Below are 21,348 nucleotides of genomic sequence, written 5' to 3'. Positions count from 1 at the left end.
CACTTTGTAGATGTACAAGGTAATATATAAATAAATACTAAACAAAATTTAAATCCAACCAAGGCTGTACCTGCTTACAGGTATTACCAAAACCGACGAGCAACCCTGACCATTAACACAGTCCTCAAAAAATCTAATTAAACTATCACAAAACCTATAAAGTTATCAGGAAAATATATATATATGGGTTCTAGAAGGATAAATATGAGGGATAATGTAAGAGGGTAATAGAGGGAAGGGTAGAAGAATGAAGGGAAGGTTGAGGGTGGTGGTCACGGTGGTGTGGCAGCAGTGGGGGGGACGGCAGCTGGAGGGGCGGCCATGTGAGGCAGACACCGACGCGGGAGCCTCTACTCATTTAAATCTGTGTTGGCTCGTGTGTGTGTCCTGCCCAGGGAGAGAACGGTTACGGGAGGGGGTAGCGCGGGGGTATATCGCCAGATCTCGGTCATGGACTACGACATGATACTGCCGGTGATAGCGGGGGCCTCGGGCGTCTTCGCGGGCTCTGCTGTGCTCTATAGCAAGATCAGGTGATATATTGCACATTTTTACCCTCCTACCGTGGTGGTTGGTGGGGCTGGTTGTGTGGTTGGTGGACGGTGTCAGCCACCAGTCACGTCATTGGGGGGGGGGGGGTAGGCCTGGTCTGGGCCGCTGGCTCTAAAATAGTGTTAATCTACCACCAACGTTGACCTCTAGCAGTGGTGCTCACATTTGTTCACACGTTCAACACAACTCGTTTTTCTAATTATAAAATCGTAAATATTATTGGGCAACGTTAGGGAGGGGGGTTAAAACCCATTAGGTAACCATCCAAGTGGATGTATCGGCCTACCTTACCCTGACAAGGGTACGGGTTACAGTAATGTATTATGCACCCCATACCCATCCTGTAAGGGGCAGGGGTTACAGGGGCACATAATGGGGTCAGGGACTGTACCCCACAATTCATTTCACTAAAAAAGTTAGTCGTCATTCAGTCCCCGTGGCGTGGTTGTAAAAAACTCGTCCCGGGTTCGTATCCTGGTCGGGGAGGATTAACTGGGCGCCAATCCTTAACTTTAGCCTCTGTTAACCCAGCAGTGAATGGGTACCTTGTTAAACGATTTGGCGGGTTGTATTCTGGGGGGAATTAGTATTAAAGACTTGCCGGAAATACTGTGCGTGCCTTACAAGAATGTAACAACTTTTGTTTATATAAATAAATATAAATACACTGGTTACAGTAGAGAAGGTAGTTTAAATAGGGGGGTTATGGTCAATTTATACACAAGAGGGTTCAACAAAGGTCTTTTTCTGATTGGCAAAAATATGTATATAGCAGTTATGTTGTCTGTTAGGCTTGGATAAGTTAGGTTGAATATGGTTTTAAAATCCATTGGGGGAACCATCTTGGGGTTAAGTCACTTTGATTATGAACAAGCTAATATTTGTAACCTTTAATAAATTTATGGTATACAGCAAATGTATGTTATGAAACCTTTATTGACCTCTTGTACAGTAAATGCATAATATTCAACAAATCAGCAGAAAAATTAGTTCATTGATCTTTAGGCTTTCTTTTTCACTCTTTGATTCTAAATGACAACTTTGGTATTTTGCTATAAAATTGTTGGAAATATTAGAAGCTTTGGCTATGAATTCCTCCAAAATGTCTTGCGTAGGAAGCTGTTTTGTATCTAATGTATTGGTGTATATCCATCACTTGATAAAGGGTCTCATTCTATTAAAATAGTTGTTGGAAACTTCATAAATTTAAATATTTTTGTGGACAAATGATCAGGCAGGCATGAGAGAGCAGGCTGTTGTAAGGCTTAGTGGTCATCAGCTGATGATATTAAATACTGTACCTGTATAGTAACTTGTAGACTTCTCGTATCTGGTTAGACAGATAGCAAATGGTTGGGCACATTTCTTTTCACCTAATGCCTCTGTTCACCTTGTAGTGAGTAGGTACTCAGGAGTTAGCTTGTTGTGGGGTTGTATCCTGGGTGGGATCAGTAATTCGGCCTGGGTGGGGGGGGGGGCTCAATAAAATCCAAACGCTTATGAATACACTCTGGCTTCCTGTCCCTCGACACAATATATATTAATTATTATTATGCGGAAGAAATTACTTGGAAAAAATATAGCTATTTTTAAACCCATATTTTATATCTTGAATAAAAGCATAAAAAATAATAGAAGCTTGTAGCAGATCTAAAAAAAAAAAAAGCTGTCTAATGTTGAAAACAAAACACTGAATATATGCTTTTGGTGAGACTCAAACCTTAATACAGATAGTTTTAAAATTTAGTTTCTGGTATAAATTTGATTATTTTTGTGGGAGTGAGTACTGTTAAAACTATTCTAGAAGTGTTTTTATAAGATTTGTGACAACTGTCAATAAGCAAATTACTGTCATTTTCTGTCATAAACTTAAGGGGCCGTCAAATTCATATATGCCAAAAATGAAAACTGGTTCGATTTCAATCAAACTTTTTTGACGTGTTGTACATGAAAAGGGTTTCATCTGGTCCGAGTCTCAGCATCGTAGCATAAATAGGAATGGAGAAAAAAAATATTGAATTGTCAAAAAATTTCCAAAATGGTCAAAAACGATTATCAAACACGTGGCAATAAACATGATATATTTGCATTTTTTGGAGGGGGGGGGGAACTTGACTATTTGCATTAGGAAAACTAAAGATGATTTGGAAAATCCCTTCCTAAATATCTTTTATTATATGCTAATGTTACAGAAAAGTGTCATAGAATGATTATACTGTATCTGAAAGGTGTGGTCGTTTATAAACACTTGAAAATGTGTAATATTCGTTGAAAAAAAAATAAACAAATTAAAATCTCCCTTTCTATTTAGGCTGCAGTACTGAAACTTGGAACAATTGCAGCCCTTTTCATATACAACTAGTCAAAAAATATTGGTTGACACTGAACAACTTTTAAAAACTGACGGCCCCTTAATGTAGACTGAAAGTGGCTCAAATTTGTTGGTCATTTGATGGCCACTTTGCCTCACTATTCCAGTGCCCTAAAATCCAAAATAAAACATTTGATATACAGTAGTTTAAAACTTTGTACAAGTTAATAAAATATTTATGTAACTGCAATAGTTGAATATTGTTCATGGAACTTTGATAGGATTGACGTATATAAATAGATGAACAGGGATATAAATAAGGTTTTAACACTTTCGCGCTTTAGATTAGAGATAACTCGTCGCTGTTTTTTCTTACGATTCCGCATAACAGCCTACTTTTCTCATCAATCGAAAAAATATTTCTATAAATTCCATTTTTTAACCGAAATGGATGGGGATACTTTTGTTTTGTAGAGAATTTATTTGCGATTTTTTTGGTACCAGAATGAATATTATATCACATAAACTTCTATGAGTAAAAAAAAAAATACACAAAGTATGTTTGGGGGTGTGGCGAGCGTGTGGCAGTGGGTTCCCTTTAGCCGTTGATATATCCAACACATGGGAAATATTTGTATGTGTTATGTATATGTCTGTGTAGGGAATTTTACTGCGATCACTGTCATACAAATTATAAAATGTTTCAACAAGTATAAACATGACAAACATCAAACGAACGAAAACAATGCGTTCGTTTCTGTCGCGAACGCATACTGAGCGACGTGGTTCTATATTTGGCGCTTCTCTTACACATGCTTTGTACAAATGTTATACAGTTCATCTTATAGAAAATTTTATTGCGAACACATTGGTATAAAAAAGAAATACGTACATAGAAAAGTAGGGTCAGGAAACGTATAAACTTTCCAAGCATGATTTCCCCCCTGTGTTTTCGCCAGTGCGCTCGCGGCTAACTACTCTCCACTTCACACACTCTTGCGGGTGGGCAATTTCCTATATTAAACATTCATATGCATATGTCCGTGTAGAGAATTTTATTGCGATTCCAATGACACCAAAATTAGCGATGTAGGACAACTGTAGGCTTCGCAACCATTAAGAGAGTGGAAACATTTTGTTGCTGTTTGGCGCTCTCGGCGAGTGATCTGCATAGTTTTTTATTTGGTGTTGATACTCCTTATGCTTGGGCGGCATTTTATAGATATGCTCTTATAGACAATTTCATTGTGAACACAGTGATACCAAATTTAAATACGTGCGCCTTCAATTGTTGTCAGGACAGTCAAAAGAGTGTACACTTTTTCGGTCTTACCGCGTAGGCGCGCGAAGTGCCGAAAGCATCTGGGGTATTGTTTTTTTTTGAGCGCCGAGAGCGCGAAAGTGTTAAATTGATCTGCAAAAGATTAAAATGCAAAACTGGATATAAATTTGATATTAGATTTAGGAAAGTTCTGGGTAAATACTGGCTTTAGATGACAATTGATTAATGGAACAAATTACATGGTTACTTAATAGATGTGGGATCAATGGATTCTTCAAAGTGTAGGTTACTTGTATATATTATTGAGTTTGGGTGAATATAAATAGAAGCTGCCTCATATAGGCCAATACGCTTCCTGTAGTTTCCATATTCATATGTTCTTGTTCTATATTGGCAAAAGGCCCTACACCAAGAAGGCTCTATTGCCTCTTCTATATAACATTTAGCTCGGGTCATTTAAAAACATGACTGTCTACACGTAGTTTCAGCAAGATTGACGATAAATCATAGGTCATTCTCAAAATTAGTCCATCTCATGTGGAATAGCTCTCCTGAAAGTTTTAATTTGGCAAACCACTGTTAGATTCTATGTTAAATCCTCGTTTATTATTTGTCCTAATTATCTTACTCTACATTCTTTCTTCCAATTTTACTCAGTGAATTATGCATACCCATAAACTTATGCCTATCCATTTTAACTCATTTAGGTCTACTGTTCTAACAGAGTATTTTGATTAATTTATTTTTAAAAGGTTAGAATGAAGTTTAAAACAAATTACTCTTCCAGACAACGTTTTCCGGTCAAAGTCAATTGTTGGTTCTGTAACAATGACACAAAAGTTGAATTCAGATACCAGGAAGGGTGGATTTGCCCTTCTTGCCAACAGTACAATGGATTTAATGAAGTGAGTTCCATTTTCTTTTTTTTATATACAAAAAATCATTATGCTAAAGTTATATATAGAATGTTAATTCAGAAGTACTAGTATATTATAGTAGCTGTATAATTTTTATTTACAATTTTATGCTTTAATATCAATAAAAATAGTATATAGCTATATTGTTGTATTTTTTCTAGTTCTGGTACAGTACTGTTCAATCAGACAATATATCATTAACAAACTGAATGTTGGTTCAATTAAATATAAAGCATCTTTTTATCATCTCGGGGTCATCACAGTTCCCAACCCGACCTTCCCAGATTTACATGAAATTTGATAGGATGGTAGAGTGCAAGAAGTACATAGTATATAAAAACAAAAAAGTGCAATATAGGTATTGACAGTAGGATTAATTTTACTTTCAATTTCTAGCTCTTTTTAGTTACTATTGCTAACATATTTAGCTAGTATTTGAAGATTTTTTGAATGAAAACATTACATAACCTTCATGCCTTTGCACCTTTTCCAGTTTATTGATGTGATTCTTGAGATATGGGCACCATACAACTACTGCATATTCCAATTTTGGTCTTACAAAAGTCATGAACAGTTTTTTTAGTACCTATCAGTTTCTTCACCATCTATGTAATTCAAAGTGATTTTGAAGTTGGAAAGCATAGCATATGCTCCTCACACAATGTCCTTTGTGTTCCTCTGGTGATATCAGTCTGTTCGTGCACTGTAAATACTTTTGAGATACTCTGGGTATGCATATTTAACAGCATGATTCTGTCCAGCTCAACTCCAAAAAATTAACATTCAGGATTCACTTGGTCTCATTCATTTTAAAAAATTCTTTATTATTCTATTATAAAGTTACAGTACTAACATTTTAAATAATTGTATAATTTTATGATTGATGCAGGAAGGGGACTACAATCGGGATATTCCTGCGCAATACTGTGAAAGTTTGAACACCCCATTAGCACAGCAAAGAGAAAAGAAACCTAGCAGTCAGACAAGCTTAGCACATGGTAATGGACTGTGTCACACCTGTAATCTCAATCAAACACTCAAAATACGAGCATTAGCGGATTATACACCAATTCATCCTGATAATTACGACAAGGAAATAGAAGATTATAGGTAAGAAGTGCCCATTAAACGTTTTCATTCTATTTTTAAATAGTATTTAAATAGTTGTAGGGAAAAGTTGTCATGGATAAGTACCATTAATTGAAAATGGTCAGAAATGTGATTAGAAAAAACAGGTGCAAATTTTGATTCATTCCATGTAGCTTATTTCAATTTTTTTATTATTTATTATTATAAATCATAGCTAGGTTTGTGGCAGGTCCATTGTATGGTAGGGTTGTGTGGTGTCAACCTGGTTGATTATTATGTACATGGGTGGGGGTCAAGATAAGAGTGCTAGATGGGTGTAAACCTTGTGTTATAGGCCTAGTGTAAGTACTAATTGGAATTTGTTAACGTTAAGGTACAATATATATAGTTATTTTAGCAGAGTGGAAAATCGATGTCGACTAATAGAAAATGCTATTTAGGTGTGTGAGAAAAGACTTTGTTGTGAATGTGTACAAAAAATAGTTGTGGAGAGGGAGATAGAAATTGTGTATGAAATAAATGTGAATGATGAAATGCTGAAGGTCGTTAATCATTTTAAATCCCTGGGACCTGTAATAGCTAAAAGAGGGAACTGTGCACTTAGTAGTGTGCTTTGTTGGCAAAGAATAGTGACTAGTCTGCCTGGAAGTGTTAATGTTGACGTATGCATGGTTGTACAAACATGGAAAATGAAGTTAGAAGAGTAGAGGGTAACAATGAGTACTGTATATAGAATGGTTTGGCCATGTGGAATAAATGGATGACTGCTGAAATTAGTGTATTTAAAGTGTCCTTAAAGAGGAGAGGGGAGGTCAGGAAAGGGGTAGGCAAACATGGCCCCAGGGGTATTAGAACAAGAGAAGTGTGTGGGGAAGCACATGACTACGTGACAGGGCTGGTTTTCAGCGGTTTGTTAGAAGGGCATAAATATATTTATATGCCCCTTTTAGTTTCGTGAATTATACAGTATAATGATTCGATTTAATGATATTTCTAATGGTTTATGATTTAACATGTATAATCTTCTTTTAATATACAGTACAACTTTACTTTTTGCTCCAGGCTGATACCTCCCCACCTCATGAATGTGGGAAATGAGGTAATAATGTATTCTAAGTACAAGATTCATATAATAATTTATACCTTAGGAAAAGATTGGAGAGGACCTATGCCCTCTGCAGGGAGTGTGAAGCAACACTCCACCAGACTCTTGGCAAACAGGATTCCTGGCTTAAACCATGGCTTATATCTTGGAGGCTATATCTCACATCTGAGAATAAGACGAGACTTTTTTCGGTAAGTAATAGAATTAATAGTACCATTTAATATAATTTATTTATTTAAGATAAATGTTAAATTTTAGGTTATTACACAAATTTCATGACTTGGGAACAAGATTTATTCTCATATCATATGCTGTTCTCTATACTGTTCATGTACTTTAAATCAAATTTTTGTAAGTACAGTGGTACCTCGGAATGCGATTGTCCCTGTATGCGAGGTTTTCGGAAGGCGAGGTGTATTTACTCCAAAAATTTGTCTCAGAAGGCGAGGGTTACTTCGGGAGGCGAGTTTGGACGCGAGTTTGTTGATACGCGTACAGCCGACCTAGCGCGTTCGTCGCCCCTCCGCCCCTCAGTTTATTATTGTCTCGCGCTCAGTGACTACCCCCACATCAATTCTTCTTGCGGATTTTCAGTGTTTTGTTGGATTTTTGGTGATTTGTCTATACAATTTGTTATTATATATCTCACCATGGGTCCCAAGAAAGCCAGTGGTAAGGATAAAGGCCAGAAAGCTCATGTGAGGATGACAATAGAGGAGAAACAAGAGATCATTCGGAAGCATGAGAACGGTACACGTGTTGTTGAACTTTGTAGGCAGTACAACAAAGCCACATCAACAATATGCACTATACTTAAGAAGAAAAATAAGATTATGGGTGCTAAAGTGGCAAAAGGAGTAAGAACATTAACGGCACAAAGACCACAAATACTTGAAGTGGAAAAGTTGTTATTAATTTGGATACACGACAAGGAGTTGAGGGGTGATAGTGTTTCGGAGGCCATTATTTGTGAGAAAGCCAGGGTGTTGCACGAAGACCTTCTAAAGAATACCCCTGCAACGAGTGATGCAGATAAGAAAGAGTTTAAGGCAAGCAGGGGCTGGTTTGAAAAATTTAGAAAGAGAAGTGGTATCCATAGTGTTACAAGGCATGGGGTTATGTGATGTGATTATGGAAGGGGACTCCCCTTCCAAACAGTAACTCCTCTCCTCCTCCCCCCTCCTCACCATCTTCCATACGCCTACAGCACTCGACAGCAAGGTAAGTAATAACTGGAACACAGTTTTGTAGGTTTATTTAGATGAATTAGGTAAATTAGGTATAAAAATTTAGTTTGATGTGGGGTTTTTGGGGTAGTCAGGAACGGATTAATTCATTTCCCTTTATTTCTTATGGGGAAATTAACTTCGGAATGCAAGTTTTCGGAAGGCGAGGCGTCTCCAGGAACGGATTAAACTCTTATTCTGAGGTATGCCTGTATTGTGCTTGCTGTTAAAAAGTAAGTTTTTGAGCTACTTCTCAGCTGGTTTTGTTTAGTGGTAGTGACCAGTTAGAGAATGAATTATGCAAAACATGAATGCCAGGCTTATAAAAAGATTTTAAGTTCAACTTTTGAGGTTTGGCATTGCAGTTTTAAGTAATGAATCAATGTCTGAAATTACTTGACTAAGGTCTTCCTTTAGAGCCACCATTGATAACCCTCGTCAAACAATGGCTGGCCTTCTAGTTGAACCACAGATCAGCACACGGATTAAACTTTTTAAGTCGTAATACTGTATTACAATCACATTTGGGAGGCTATATGGGGGGGGGGTTCTGAACTCTCATTTAAAACTTATCTTGTTTGCATATTTAATACATGGGTCATTGTTCACCTGCCTGCTAACAGAGTATTTTTGTAGTATTTTTGGTTCCACCACTCACGGGTGTAGGTAACTCTTTTTCTCTGCCGCTCAATCATACAGCTGCATCCATGGAAAAAGGGCCGATCACCTACGAGAAATTATATGAACTGATGGTTATACAAACAGTCCCCTTGTATAATACATAGCATTTTGACAGCAGAATCCTTAATGGACAAAATATGATTTGGATGTTTTAGTACACCATTTTCTATATTCGTTGCCTTCTTGGATGTATGGTGATTGTAGATATACACAGTAGAACACTTCAGTAGTTTACTGAGTAAGGTAACAAGGTATATATCTAGCCTGCCGAGGTCCTACCCTAACTCTGGTCTCAAGAGATACTGAGGCCTGCTTGGAGTGCGGCTAGTGCCGGCTCTGTATGGAGTGATGTCAGAGGCCTACTCGCCTGTAATTGGTTATGTCTCAACCGTCATACAATTTGAGTATTAAAACCTATCTGTTGTGGCATCTCGAGAGGATGGGCTGGGTTATAAACAATGGAGATAATGGACCAATATTCAGAGGTGTACCTGCTCCTGGCTGTGTGGTGTGTTTAGTTGAGCATGGCTCAGAACTCGGTTGAAGTACACTTGTTGGTTGGTCAGCAAACTATCTGTGGTCACTGTAGTGACATGGCCCATGGTTCCACCGACTCATTCTTGTGATGGTGTCAGTAGTGTGGAGTTGGTTTGACATGTTTGAGATAGGCACAGTAAATAAAATGTTAAATATTTCTTGTTCAATTACTAGCTTATTTTTTGTGGAAATGGGATGAAAGGTTGATGTCCCATCTTGTCATACACCTTGCCTATAAGGTGTAACAAATAAAATTCACAAGACTCTCATATTTTAAACATTTAGAATTACATTAAATTTTGATTAACAAATCTTTCATTTTAAGACATAATTGAATACCATTACTTGCAATTAGTGGAATTAATTTTTAATGATTTCATAGATTGGCATTAAGGAAAATAGTTGTTGGAAACCCATTATGTATATTTACAATAAAATTAATTTTTGTTTGGGTGAATAACTAAAATTTTATAAATACAAAAGTAATTACAGTATTTGTGAAGCCAGATTGGATCCATAACAATTTAATCTAATATTTTGGAAGGTCCACTGTACATACTAAAGGTCCCTAATTTGCACAATCAAATAAAAACTTAATGGAGTAACTATAGAAGTGTATAGTAAACCCTTAGAAGATTTGTGGTTCCACGACCATTAGATAGGTGTGAGACCAATAGAGCCTATCAAGTTTTTAATTAACCTGAAAATATAAAAATTTCTGTTTGGCAGTACCTGTATCCAGATATAGGTACCAGTAATGGTGTATTTAAAGGGGAACTAGACATGTTCCTACATTAGGTGCTTAGTTGTCTTAGAAAAAACGATCCAGTTCTAAAGGCCTGCTTCATTGACATTGTACTACATGATCCTGATCCATTCTGTATAATGTTACTTAATAGTTCAAGGGATTAAATGGGGTTACATAATGTATATGAGTTGAACCTAGCATGAGGACTGTTTAAAGTGCTACTTCAAAGTATTAATATTGGTACTTGAAAGCATAAATGTCTGGGGAGTTTCTGCCCGAGTCTACTCCTAAAGGACAGGTCCAAAAACTACTATGCAAACAGAAAAATGGATTGTACACTATGTGCAAGACCATTATTGATCATGCCCCTTCCCAGCCATCTCAAGTTTAAGATTAGGCGTGGATTCCACGAATTGTTTTTTTTTTTGGCATCACTGTACCTTTTCAGGAGCCCATTAGCTTTCTTAATAGGTATGAATATTTTACTTTTTTACAGAATAGTACTGGTGGACAACAAAGAAACCTATTTTACCTTCATCTACTTCATGTAATGGGAATTGTGATATCTCTATCACTATTTCTGTGCAACTTGCATCACTTGCAGCAGCACTCGGGTGTACAGCTGGTGTCTCTAAACTTTGGTGTGGACTTGGAAGTGTACCTCGGCAGCCTGCACAAGTATTCGTCACCCCTGATTGTTGCAGGACTGTCGTTGCTTCTTGTTAGCATTTGTTCTTTTGGAAAGGAAGCTCTACAGGTATGGATTGTTTTTGAATGATGCTTTTTGGTACTCTTTTGTTTGATGTACAGATGTTTAACAAGATAAGCATTACCTTGTGAATCATGTGGAAAATGGATGATAATATGAAAGGTGTGGATGTTTCAGAGTTTCAAGACACACGGGTGAATATGAAGAGTAAAGTAGGAAAAGTAGTCATTGAATTGCACTGATTGATGGGACAGTTGAGATCAACTCAAAATTAGGTTAGGGCTATATATGAAAAAATGAAGTTAAAAAAAAGTGAACTTGTGAACCCTCAGTGTTTTATTTCATATATTAAATAATAGTCTAGGTTAAAAAAGTGCCAAACTGATGTGATTTGTAGGAAATATGAAGATGGGATGTTGATGGCGTTGTTCAAATAAAATTTTTAGTTTGGGAAGTTATAGTAGTCTATTGCTGGTTTATGTTTGAACTGCAGTTATTAGTGTGTGTGTTTAACAATATTAAACTCTGTAGATCTGAAATCAAATATGCAATTAGCTAAAATAAAATAAGCAAATGTTTGTGCTAGAAATAATTTGTTTAATCGAGTAATGAATGGCGTTGTTTTATCCATTTGAAACTTGCAGGTATGATAATGCTCACACTGAACTTGGAACCAGTTGTTGGTTTCACTCATAAAATATTAATGAATTTCATGCAGGTTCATTGGTGATTGTTGCAGCAGTTTTTGATTAGTTACCTCTATTCTGAGAAGTTAGGGGCGAGGTAGCCAGTTATTTTGTGAAAAGGGATCTGAAATTTGTGAAAATTTGTGAACTGTCCTGTAATTACAGGACAGTTCTAAATTTCTTGTTGGAATTAATATTACAGAAGTATCGGTTTAAATACTCGTCAATTCATATATAGTAGATGTTTAGACAAATTTAGAATGATCTTTGCTCTAAAAGTTATAGAAAACCTATTAGTAAAATATAATAAATTTCATAAGTATTACATTTAGGAGATCACTTCATTCTCAACCCATGAAGTTGAGTAAAATTCCTATAACATTATATATTTTTAAATTTAATTACTGTATATTTATTACATATCTATTTTTTCTTATTTTAATTACAGATTACTGATGCTGTTGCAAGTTTTGTTTGGGTTGGGCTGTTGGCACTGTGTTCTTCAAAACGACTCATACCAGCCAACGATTATAATTCACTGCAGGCAAGTTTTCTGTTCTGTCCAACCCTTACTTCCCCTCCTCCCACACTTTCCTCAATGAACAATAGATATAGCCATCACACCACCGTGGACATCTCGCCACCACGTGTACATTTACGACTACCCACCATTATATAGATCACCCTTCAGATTCTTGCCTATGTAGTTAGGACTTTTATGTATCTTAGGAAACAGTAATGTTGCATCAGACTTTCATCTAAATTTAAACCTGTGTATGTAAGTTGTTTCAGTTCATTCAGTGTGGTATTACAGGTTCATAAGGTAGTATTTTCTTAAATCCCACAACTCATTTGAGCTTCCAGTTCCTACATATATTCTCATGTGCGACTGGAATGGTCTGTCGGTGTCCCTTTGTTTCTCGGTATCCTGCACATTCCTATAGTGTTTGTAGGTTGAATTCTTTTGAGCCTGTCCTTATAGTATAATCTTGTATAACCAGTATCACATTGTAAATCACATTTAAATTATCTTTGTACTCAATCTAATTGTGTGCATGAATTTAGCTTCAACTTTGGTCTTGCTTTTCAAACTTTAGTTGACTAATGTATAGATTCCTGAGCCGATTGGGCTGTCAAATTATTTCTGAAAATGTGTATGAATCTGTCTTTGCTTTTATGTCATTTCTTTACTATGGACACAACATTCTTAATATCTATGGCTCATTCAGGTAATAATTCTTCAGATAAATTTTGTGTTGACTGTATCCCATTTTATCTTTTCTCCTCTATTGGGAGGTTTAATTCCTTTAGATTTGTAACTCGCACCTCTCAACTCTAGTAAGAGTCCGAAGGCATACTTAGGGGCATTTCCTAAATTTGTGTGTTTTAGTAAATCAATGCTGGTGCTGCATTCCACATAATTGGTCTGACATGTTGTATAAGGTATATAATTCTGAAACTGAATTAATCAAGTTTTTAAAGGTAGTTATTTTGTCGGCCAAATTTGCATATACAGTATTCATATGTCTGAGGTGGGTTTCTTGAGAGATTTGATTTTATACTTGCCCCTAGTTTGTAGTCCATTCTGTTTCCAGCAAAGTTCAATCTTCCATAAGGTATCATCACCCTATTCCTATCACTGCTTCATTACATTGCACTTGATTGAGTTAAACTATTAGCTACTTGCTGGACCATTGTTTTAGCTTATCCGGGTCATCATGTTGTTTCTTAGTTTCTGCTAAACATTTAGAGGAAGGAGTTATTTACATAGATCAAGAACAAGCTAGGATTTATTAGTGATCCCTTTGGGGCTCTTCTGGTAATGTCTCGCAACTAACATCTTTCTCCTCACTGACATGCTCATCTGTTGCTTATGTACTCTGAATTATTGGAGCTCCTTTCCTGTTACTCTTTCTCCAACTTGTGCACTAATCTAATTTGAAGTACTGCATTGAGGGTTTTCTGACAGAATATAGTATGCAGTTTACCCATCCTTTTGTCAGGTGTAATCTTTGTTGCCCCCATAGAATTGTCAAAGTTCTTAAGACAGGATTTGCTGTCCCTGAACCCATGCTGGTGTTTACCTAACAGGGACTACAGGGAGCTGAGGTGTAATGCTTTATCCTTTATTAGCTTTGTACTTTTTTTTAAAGCTGTGGATGGAGGTGGCTTTTATACCTTTCAGTGTATTCCACTTGTTGGGTACAGGGTACAGGTATTTCCTTACATTTCTTTGGCATTTGCATTGCTAGTTTTCAATTATTTCTTTTTGTCATACTTTCTCTTTTAAAAGGGCTGTCTTTGTCTACCTTATCCATTCACCTTAGTATGTTGAATTTAATCCTTATATTCCCCCCTGTTCCTTCTCCTCCCTGGTGTTGCAAGATTGTTCCCTCTGGCTTAACCTGTCTTTGTATGTTTGCCCTTTTAATTCTGGCCCTAGTTTCGTTGCAAAGCTCTGCACTTTGTTTTTTGCAAGACGAATGTTCACTGTTCAGTGCTTCCTGCATCACCTTTTTAATATAATAATATATAACACATTCCCTGCAGCTTCTCTTGGTGTTCAGGGTGTTGTTACCTGGTCTTACACTATTGTTGTTCATACATGGGGTTAGCTGGTCTGAATGATAGACTGGTGTTTAATTAGAAATTGTTGCTCTATACTGTTTAACCAATTAAATACATTTATATATTTATGTGTGTTGTTTAGAAGAATTGTATATACATTTTCTTATGGAAGTTTTAACATATAACAGGAAAATGATAAGTGATTGTATTGCATGACTATTATTAAAGAGCAAAGCAGATTGGAGAGTAAGTAGGGATATTGATATATGGAACAAATTACTGGGTAACATAACAGATTAGAGCATCTGATTGTTTCAAAATTAGACTAGAAGGATATATGAATGGGTTTGTGTGTATACTCACCTAGTTGTGCTTGCGGGGGGTTGAGCTTTGTCTCTTTGGTCCCGGCTCTCAACCGTCAATCAACTGGTGTACAAATTCCTGAGCCTAGTGGGCTCTATCATACCTATATTTGAAACTATGTATGGAGTCAGCCTCCACCACATCACTTCCTAGTGCGTTCCATTTATGAACTACTGACACTAAAAAAATTCCTTCTAACATCTCTGTGGCTCATCTGGGTACTAAGTTTCCACCTGTATCCCCGTGTTCGTATTCCACCTGTGCTGAAGAGTTTGTCTTTGCCCACCCTGTCAATTCCCCTGAGAATTTTGTAGGTGGTTATCATGTCTCCCCTTACTTGTTTTCCAGGGATGTAAGGTTCAACTCCTTTAGCCATTCCTCGTAGCTAGCTGTGTGTTTGTATAAAATATATGAGCTCTCTCATGTGGGCCAATAGGTATTCTATTGTTTTATGCTAGTTAAATGGAAACAGAAGGCTCAAGTTGTATGTTTACAAAGCATTGCCAAGACGCTGTTAGATCATGGCAGCCCCCTAATGGAAACCTCCATAGAGAATGAATTTTTGTAAGTATATAAGTGGCTAGATTGTTTTTTTTCCATAATGGAAACATTGTTTAAATATTTTTGAAGTAATTTGTTCTGACATTAATATATTTCCAGGTTCTTGTGTCTGGAGCTGCTGTGCTCTTTACAGTGTTGACATCCTTTGTGCGACGAAATTTCGGCAGTACCAAAATAAGGAAGACGACTCTTGGCAATAAGTATGTGGTTCGTAGATTGCAAATTTGTTTCCTTAAACTAATTTAAACGTAACTTGTGCACATTTCTGATACATACCATATTTGGCAAAGTATAAACCCCTAAATAAGTCAGTCTTGAGTTAGAAATTTTTCTTGCAGAAATGGTCGCTTCTCGATTTTATCCAACACTTTAAGCTGCCACTTCAAAATTGTTTTCATTTACATGTCGTCTATTCAGTTATTAGTTGTGTACTCTGCAGGGATTCATACCTACCCTCCTAAACTTGTAATATAAATATTATTGTGACAAAATTAAGAAATTAAGAAAATGATTGTTATGAAGAAGAGGATGTAGTTGCTACTCAATTTCTCTCCAAGCAATGCTCTCCATGTCACATGTGTCTAGAGGAATGAGATCCAGCTCTAGAGCCCCACTTTATTGTACTTGGTGCATTTATACCTCAACATTTTCCAGAATGTCATACTTCTTGAAACAGGTGATTGCTTCCACTTTCATTTGCTGAAAATTATTCTACTTATTGAACACTCACACAAAAAAACATTTCTCAACACTTCTGGGGCTAGGTATTACTAGCTTCCTCCTGTGACCTCATTTTATTCTTCTTGCCTGGAAAGGAGTAGTATCGACATATTCTATTCCCCTCAATATCTTGTATGCGATGAACATATTACTACTTGTACTTTCCTTTCGATGTCATTAGCTTTAGTTCACTGAATCTATACCTGTCGCATATCTTTTAATTTTTTGTACCGGTTTTATGGCAAAGCTTTTAATCTTGTATTTTCTTCTTGTGGTTTATCGCACACAAGCCTCTGGTGTCAGGTTTGTGATTACTGGGGAAGGCAGCCAGGCAGTGTTACGTAGCTCTGCCTTTCACTCAATTGAAGTGCACGTGAGGGGTACTTGCATTTTGCCTGGACAGCTACATCCTGACAATTGCCGAGGATGTTTTTAATCCAAAAAGCACAAGTAGATGGATAATTCTCTGCTTATGTGCATTTAAAGTAAAATATTGAAATTACTGTACCATATGTGAAATCTTATTAATGTGTATTGGATGCTATTGATTCTTGGTCTTTACCACATTTGTGTTCAAATGACACATTAACATTTCATGTGTTGACTTTACTTGATTGTTCTGGTGCCTCATTAATGTGACAACCGATCCACAACATCCTCTCTCTAGCCAAGAATTTGTCATGATCACACAACTTGTTCACATAACATAGATAATGTTCAGTCACTGCCAGCACTTGATATTTTCTCTCCTGGTCAGTGTACAATTATTATACAGTACACTTAAAAAATAAGTACTGTTATTTTTTAAATGTAGTTAGTGATGGCAATAAATAATTACTGGCAGTTATGAGTTCATTTAGACAGCTGTTATAGTTAGTGTCAATAATTGCTATTAGCCACCTTTTAATGGAATCCCTGTATACGTGAATGAAATATAGTACAACTTTTGGAACATGAAATTAAGGTAGCAGAGTGGTATGAAAGGAGGAACGTCTCGAGTTTTATTTTAAATGAACTGAATAATATGGACACTAGAACAGTCATGTAAAGCAGAATGCTAGTGAATGTGCTATCTCATATATGGGTGTCCTGTATTCTAATAATAATAATGTGAATATCCATAGGAGCCGTGATGAGTATTCGAACCTATGCACTGGGTATTCCCAGATGCACGCTCTTGAATTTTCTCATTGCTATATCATGATAATGGGATTTCTGTGTAGTAATCTGAATGTGAAGGGGGGGCTGCATAAAGGAATGTTTTACATAATATAGATGGAATTATGTCTACTGTTAAAGTACAGTTTGGCAAATTTATTTCAATATAAGTATGTCGGTTACATTTACTGCTATATATATTTTGGTTAGTAACAAATTGTTAATTTATTCATATTCTATTACTGTCTTGTTTTGCTCCTGTATACATTTTGATACTGATACATTCATTCTTCATTCTAGGAGTATGATGAGTGAAAATTCCAGTGGTAGCTTGGAAGACAGTCGTTGCACCATGAATACCAGTCTTGGTGATGATCTCGGCAACCTAAACCAACCATTTTCTCCTTCACTAAATAATGGTAAAACCAGTCCTGTGAATTTAATCCCTGAATATCCCTCACTGGCTGATAGTTTGGACACAACCTTGAGCAGCTTGAAAATAAGTACCCCATTAAAAAATGATCTAAGAATTCGCACCAACACCCCTTTTTCCCCTAAACTACTATTTACTGAAAAACCTGGATATAATCCCAAGCTTAATGATTCATATTGCAGCCAGCGGAGTGAAACTAGTCCTTCGAGATTCTCTGCTAAAAACATCACACAGTCTTCATGGGTTGCCGGGGGGTACTGGGGTCACCCTGTGAGCCCTTCTCGAGAATTTTCACAGAATGTGATGCCACCTTTAGGACCCGTATGCCCTGGACAGTCGACCCTGTATCCTCTTTCTCGTTCTTCCAGCCAGAGTTCAGGATTTGTCTCTCAGAGTAGTGGGCTACCACCATACAATCCCACAGCTGTACATCAATTACATCAGCCATACAGTTTACCTAATTCATGCCATGGATCACACTATGGAGAATTAGACCGTGGATCAGTTCTGTCTGAACCTGCCTATAAAACCTGGGGTTATTCGCCATCTCTTTATCCTTCTGATTCGGCATCACAAATCAGTTACGGTCATTGCAGAAGACGTGTCGCAGGTGATGCTCGGTCTCTATACAGCAGTACATCACATGTTTCGGATGGTTCTCTACAGAGAAACCCTCCATCTCCTCCTGCAAGTTCCTCTCATTTTTATCATTCAGCTCATGGAAACCTAAGTGAGAACTCGAGTAATACTAGCAGCAGTAGAAACACTACCAAAGTACAGGCACCTGATGCAACTATAATGGAGCTCACGAACAGACAGGCAAATCACTGCAAGTCTCTTAATTATCGTAATCCATGGATTGCATTTTTTCTTGGTATGAGTATTGCTGCTAATGGGTTCCTAGTTGTTGTACTTTATATGCATGAAGATATAAAAAGTTTTCTTACTAGCTAATTTTCTTTACACATTAGGCTTTGTTTTAATGAATGTCCACATTGGTTTACCTGTATCTTACGGTATATTTTAATTTTGTAATTCCTCGTGTGAATTATTATACAGTATACAGTTTTAGTAAGTTGCTAATTAATGAAATGTAATGGCGTTTGAATCTGCACTGATGGGAGAGGGTTGGTTTTTAATTAATTTAAGCTAATTTGCTTTATTTAACTACATGCCCACCGGCTTGTAATAACCTTGTTACCGGCTCATAAATATCCAGCCATGTGGGAAACATTATTCCCCATCTTATTTCAGTCTGTGATAGCTACTCCAGAGCCTGTGACTGGGTTAACTTGACTTGTACCAGCCCTTGTTCAACAGTGGGTGACTTTGTCCTGGGCAGTATTAAGATTCATAAGGTAAACAAAAAATAGCTCTCATTGCCCTATTTATACAGTACAAAAGTGAAGCAAAACTATAGCCTTAGTATGTAAAGTCAGTTCTATGTGTTCATAAAATCTTGTCAGGTGAAATGCAAGCAGCTCAGGATTTTATCAATTGAGCATTTCTTGCAAATAAATCCATTCCAGTTTTCTATTTGGTGTACAGTTGTGATAGTGCCTGAATATAGTTTTATATAATGAAATGGGACCAGTCATGAAATTTCAGAGTAGAGCTGCCATTTGCTAAATACTTGATTTCATTGTGCTCCTGAGCCAATAATGTAAAAATAGTTTTAATGATGGTACTTGTGTAATTTACTTAATGTGAATTATCCATGCTCTGAAAGAAGTGTTGCACTTCATTGCAGTACAGTATGTTTATATAGTAATTACCTCTGAAAATATAAAATTGTGTAGAAAATCTGGGTATCAGTGTGGCATTAAAGCCACATTATTAGTAACAAATGGAGTATAAAACATGATCTTCAAATGGAAAGTTTGAGTGGGTTGGTTAGGATGAGATTTTACAGTGGTGTAAAACTTTTGGAATGAATTTTAATTCTAAACATCCTTTGCCACCTGAACAGTGAATGAATGAAGTAATCAATGTTAGTTGTAAGTTTGTGTTGCCAAAACTAACGGGATCCTTGTGTAGAGCGAGCTGAACTAAAAAGATAAGAAAAATTCTATATACTGTATTAAATTTATGAACTACTAGCAATACAGTATTATTGAATCTAAAATCAAAGGATTGTCTTGTCATTGTGAGAATAAATTGGTAATGCTAGTTCTAAAAGACCTATGTTCAAGATAACTTTAAAATTAAATTAGTGTGTGCCAAAGTACGGCATTCTAGTTGCATTGAGTTATTTGGTATTTTTATTTATGTAAACTTGCCTGTTGTGGGGAGGTGTTGAGCTCAAGAAAAATGTGTACTGGTGTGTTTGTACTATTTCTGGGTAAATGTAAATTTGCCCTCTATTAATTTTGGCATGAACAAATTATATCCATAGTTTCTGTACTGTAATGAAAAATTCAAAAATTAATTTGAAAATTTTTTTCTGTTTACATTTGTCCCATTGTATAAAGTTCCATCAGCAGCAAATATATGTAATCAAGCACTTTTTCCCTGAAATTATGAAACTTCCTATGAAGTGCATTTTTCTTAGTGTAATTCATTTTACTTTGTTAACCTTGAATTAGCATTGTTATCCAAACATTTATTGCAATTGTTGAATATTACACTTATTGTAATTATCAGTGTATGTATAGTACTGTGAACCCTTTTTTACATTTTATAATGAATGGCTAGAAATTCGAATTGTTTTACCCGTTTGTGCAAAACCATTTTAGGACTGTTAAGATAATTTGTTACCTTTCTCAGACATTTAAATATTTTATACATACAGTGTGTGAAATACATTGTAATTAATTACTACTGTAGCCAGTTTTCTTAATAAATGTTTCTTTTATTGAAATCATTATTACTCCAATTACTGTAATTACCCAAGTGTAGTTACGGGATAAGAGCTATGCTCAGTGTGTCCCGTCTTCCCATCACACTTTTTATAATACTGTATATCACTTTGAAAACTACTTTAATTATATACCTGGGGATAGAAAGAAAATGCCAAATGGAACCAGTAAAGAGCGGGGGTGCCATAGGCACAGGGAACACTAAACATCAGATGTCTACAGTTGTTCAACTCTCGGTAAGTATAAGAAATATTGCCGAAAAAACATGGACATCAAGAGAAAACTATCTAGTAATCTCTTGGTGCCTGACCAACCGGCTGTGGTGGATATGTGGGCCGCTCTAAGCAACTGCCTGTCTGACCAAGCTCTCAAGTCAAGCCAGGCCCTGGGCTTGGAGAGTAAAAACGATTCTTCATGGCGGGGACCTGCCCGAAACGATACGCATACTAGTGGCTGTACCAGAATGTAACAACTTGTATATATCTCAAGCTCCCAGAACACCATCCAGCAGGTAATAAACAGGGAAAAGGAGGGGTGAAGTGTCAAAGACATAAAAGGAGTGCACATACTGAGAAGGAAGCATCCATGGAAAACTAACATGGCTACATATATTTTTATATAATTAGAGGGCCATGTGAAAGCAGAACGAAAGTTTTACTAAAAGACGGCCTATACCACACACAACACTACCCCTCTTCCACATCCCTGTAGTTTCACGAAAGTCTTCAGAAAAAAATTATGAGCTTGGGAAGGCTAGAACTAAAAACGTGCTAGAAGTTATAAATGTTCCATAGCTGGCTGGAAAGAAGACTTTTGGAAGGTGAATGTCTTTTTTTTTTTTTTT

General features: G+C 36.5%; 1 protein-coding gene across 1 annotated transcript; it reads left to right on the top strand.

The window, feature by feature from the left end:
* The first annotated feature begins 254 nt into the window (after positions 1–254).
* Positions 255–20,500, top strand: LOC123763537 (uncharacterized). Its single transcript, XM_045750678.2, has 8 exons — positions 255–533; positions 4,933–5,050; positions 5,952–6,172; positions 7,300–7,447; positions 10,945–11,205; positions 12,292–12,387; positions 15,435–15,535; positions 17,514–20,500. The coding sequence occupies exons 1-8, from the start codon at positions 451–453 to the stop codon at positions 18,598–18,600; spliced, it is 2,115 nt and encodes a 704-aa protein (XP_045606634.2). The 5' UTR covers positions 255–450; the 3' UTR covers positions 18,601–20,500.
* Positions 20,501–21,348: the final 848 nt, after the last annotated feature.

This window comes from Procambarus clarkii, chromosome 52 (genome assembly GCF_040958095.1).
Source record: "Procambarus clarkii isolate CNS0578487 chromosome 52, FALCON_Pclarkii_2.0, whole genome shotgun sequence".
Classification (NCBI taxonomy): domain Eukaryota; kingdom Metazoa; phylum Arthropoda; class Malacostraca; order Decapoda; family Cambaridae; genus Procambarus; species Procambarus clarkii.
This window is presented reverse-complemented; position numbering and strand designations above follow the sequence as displayed.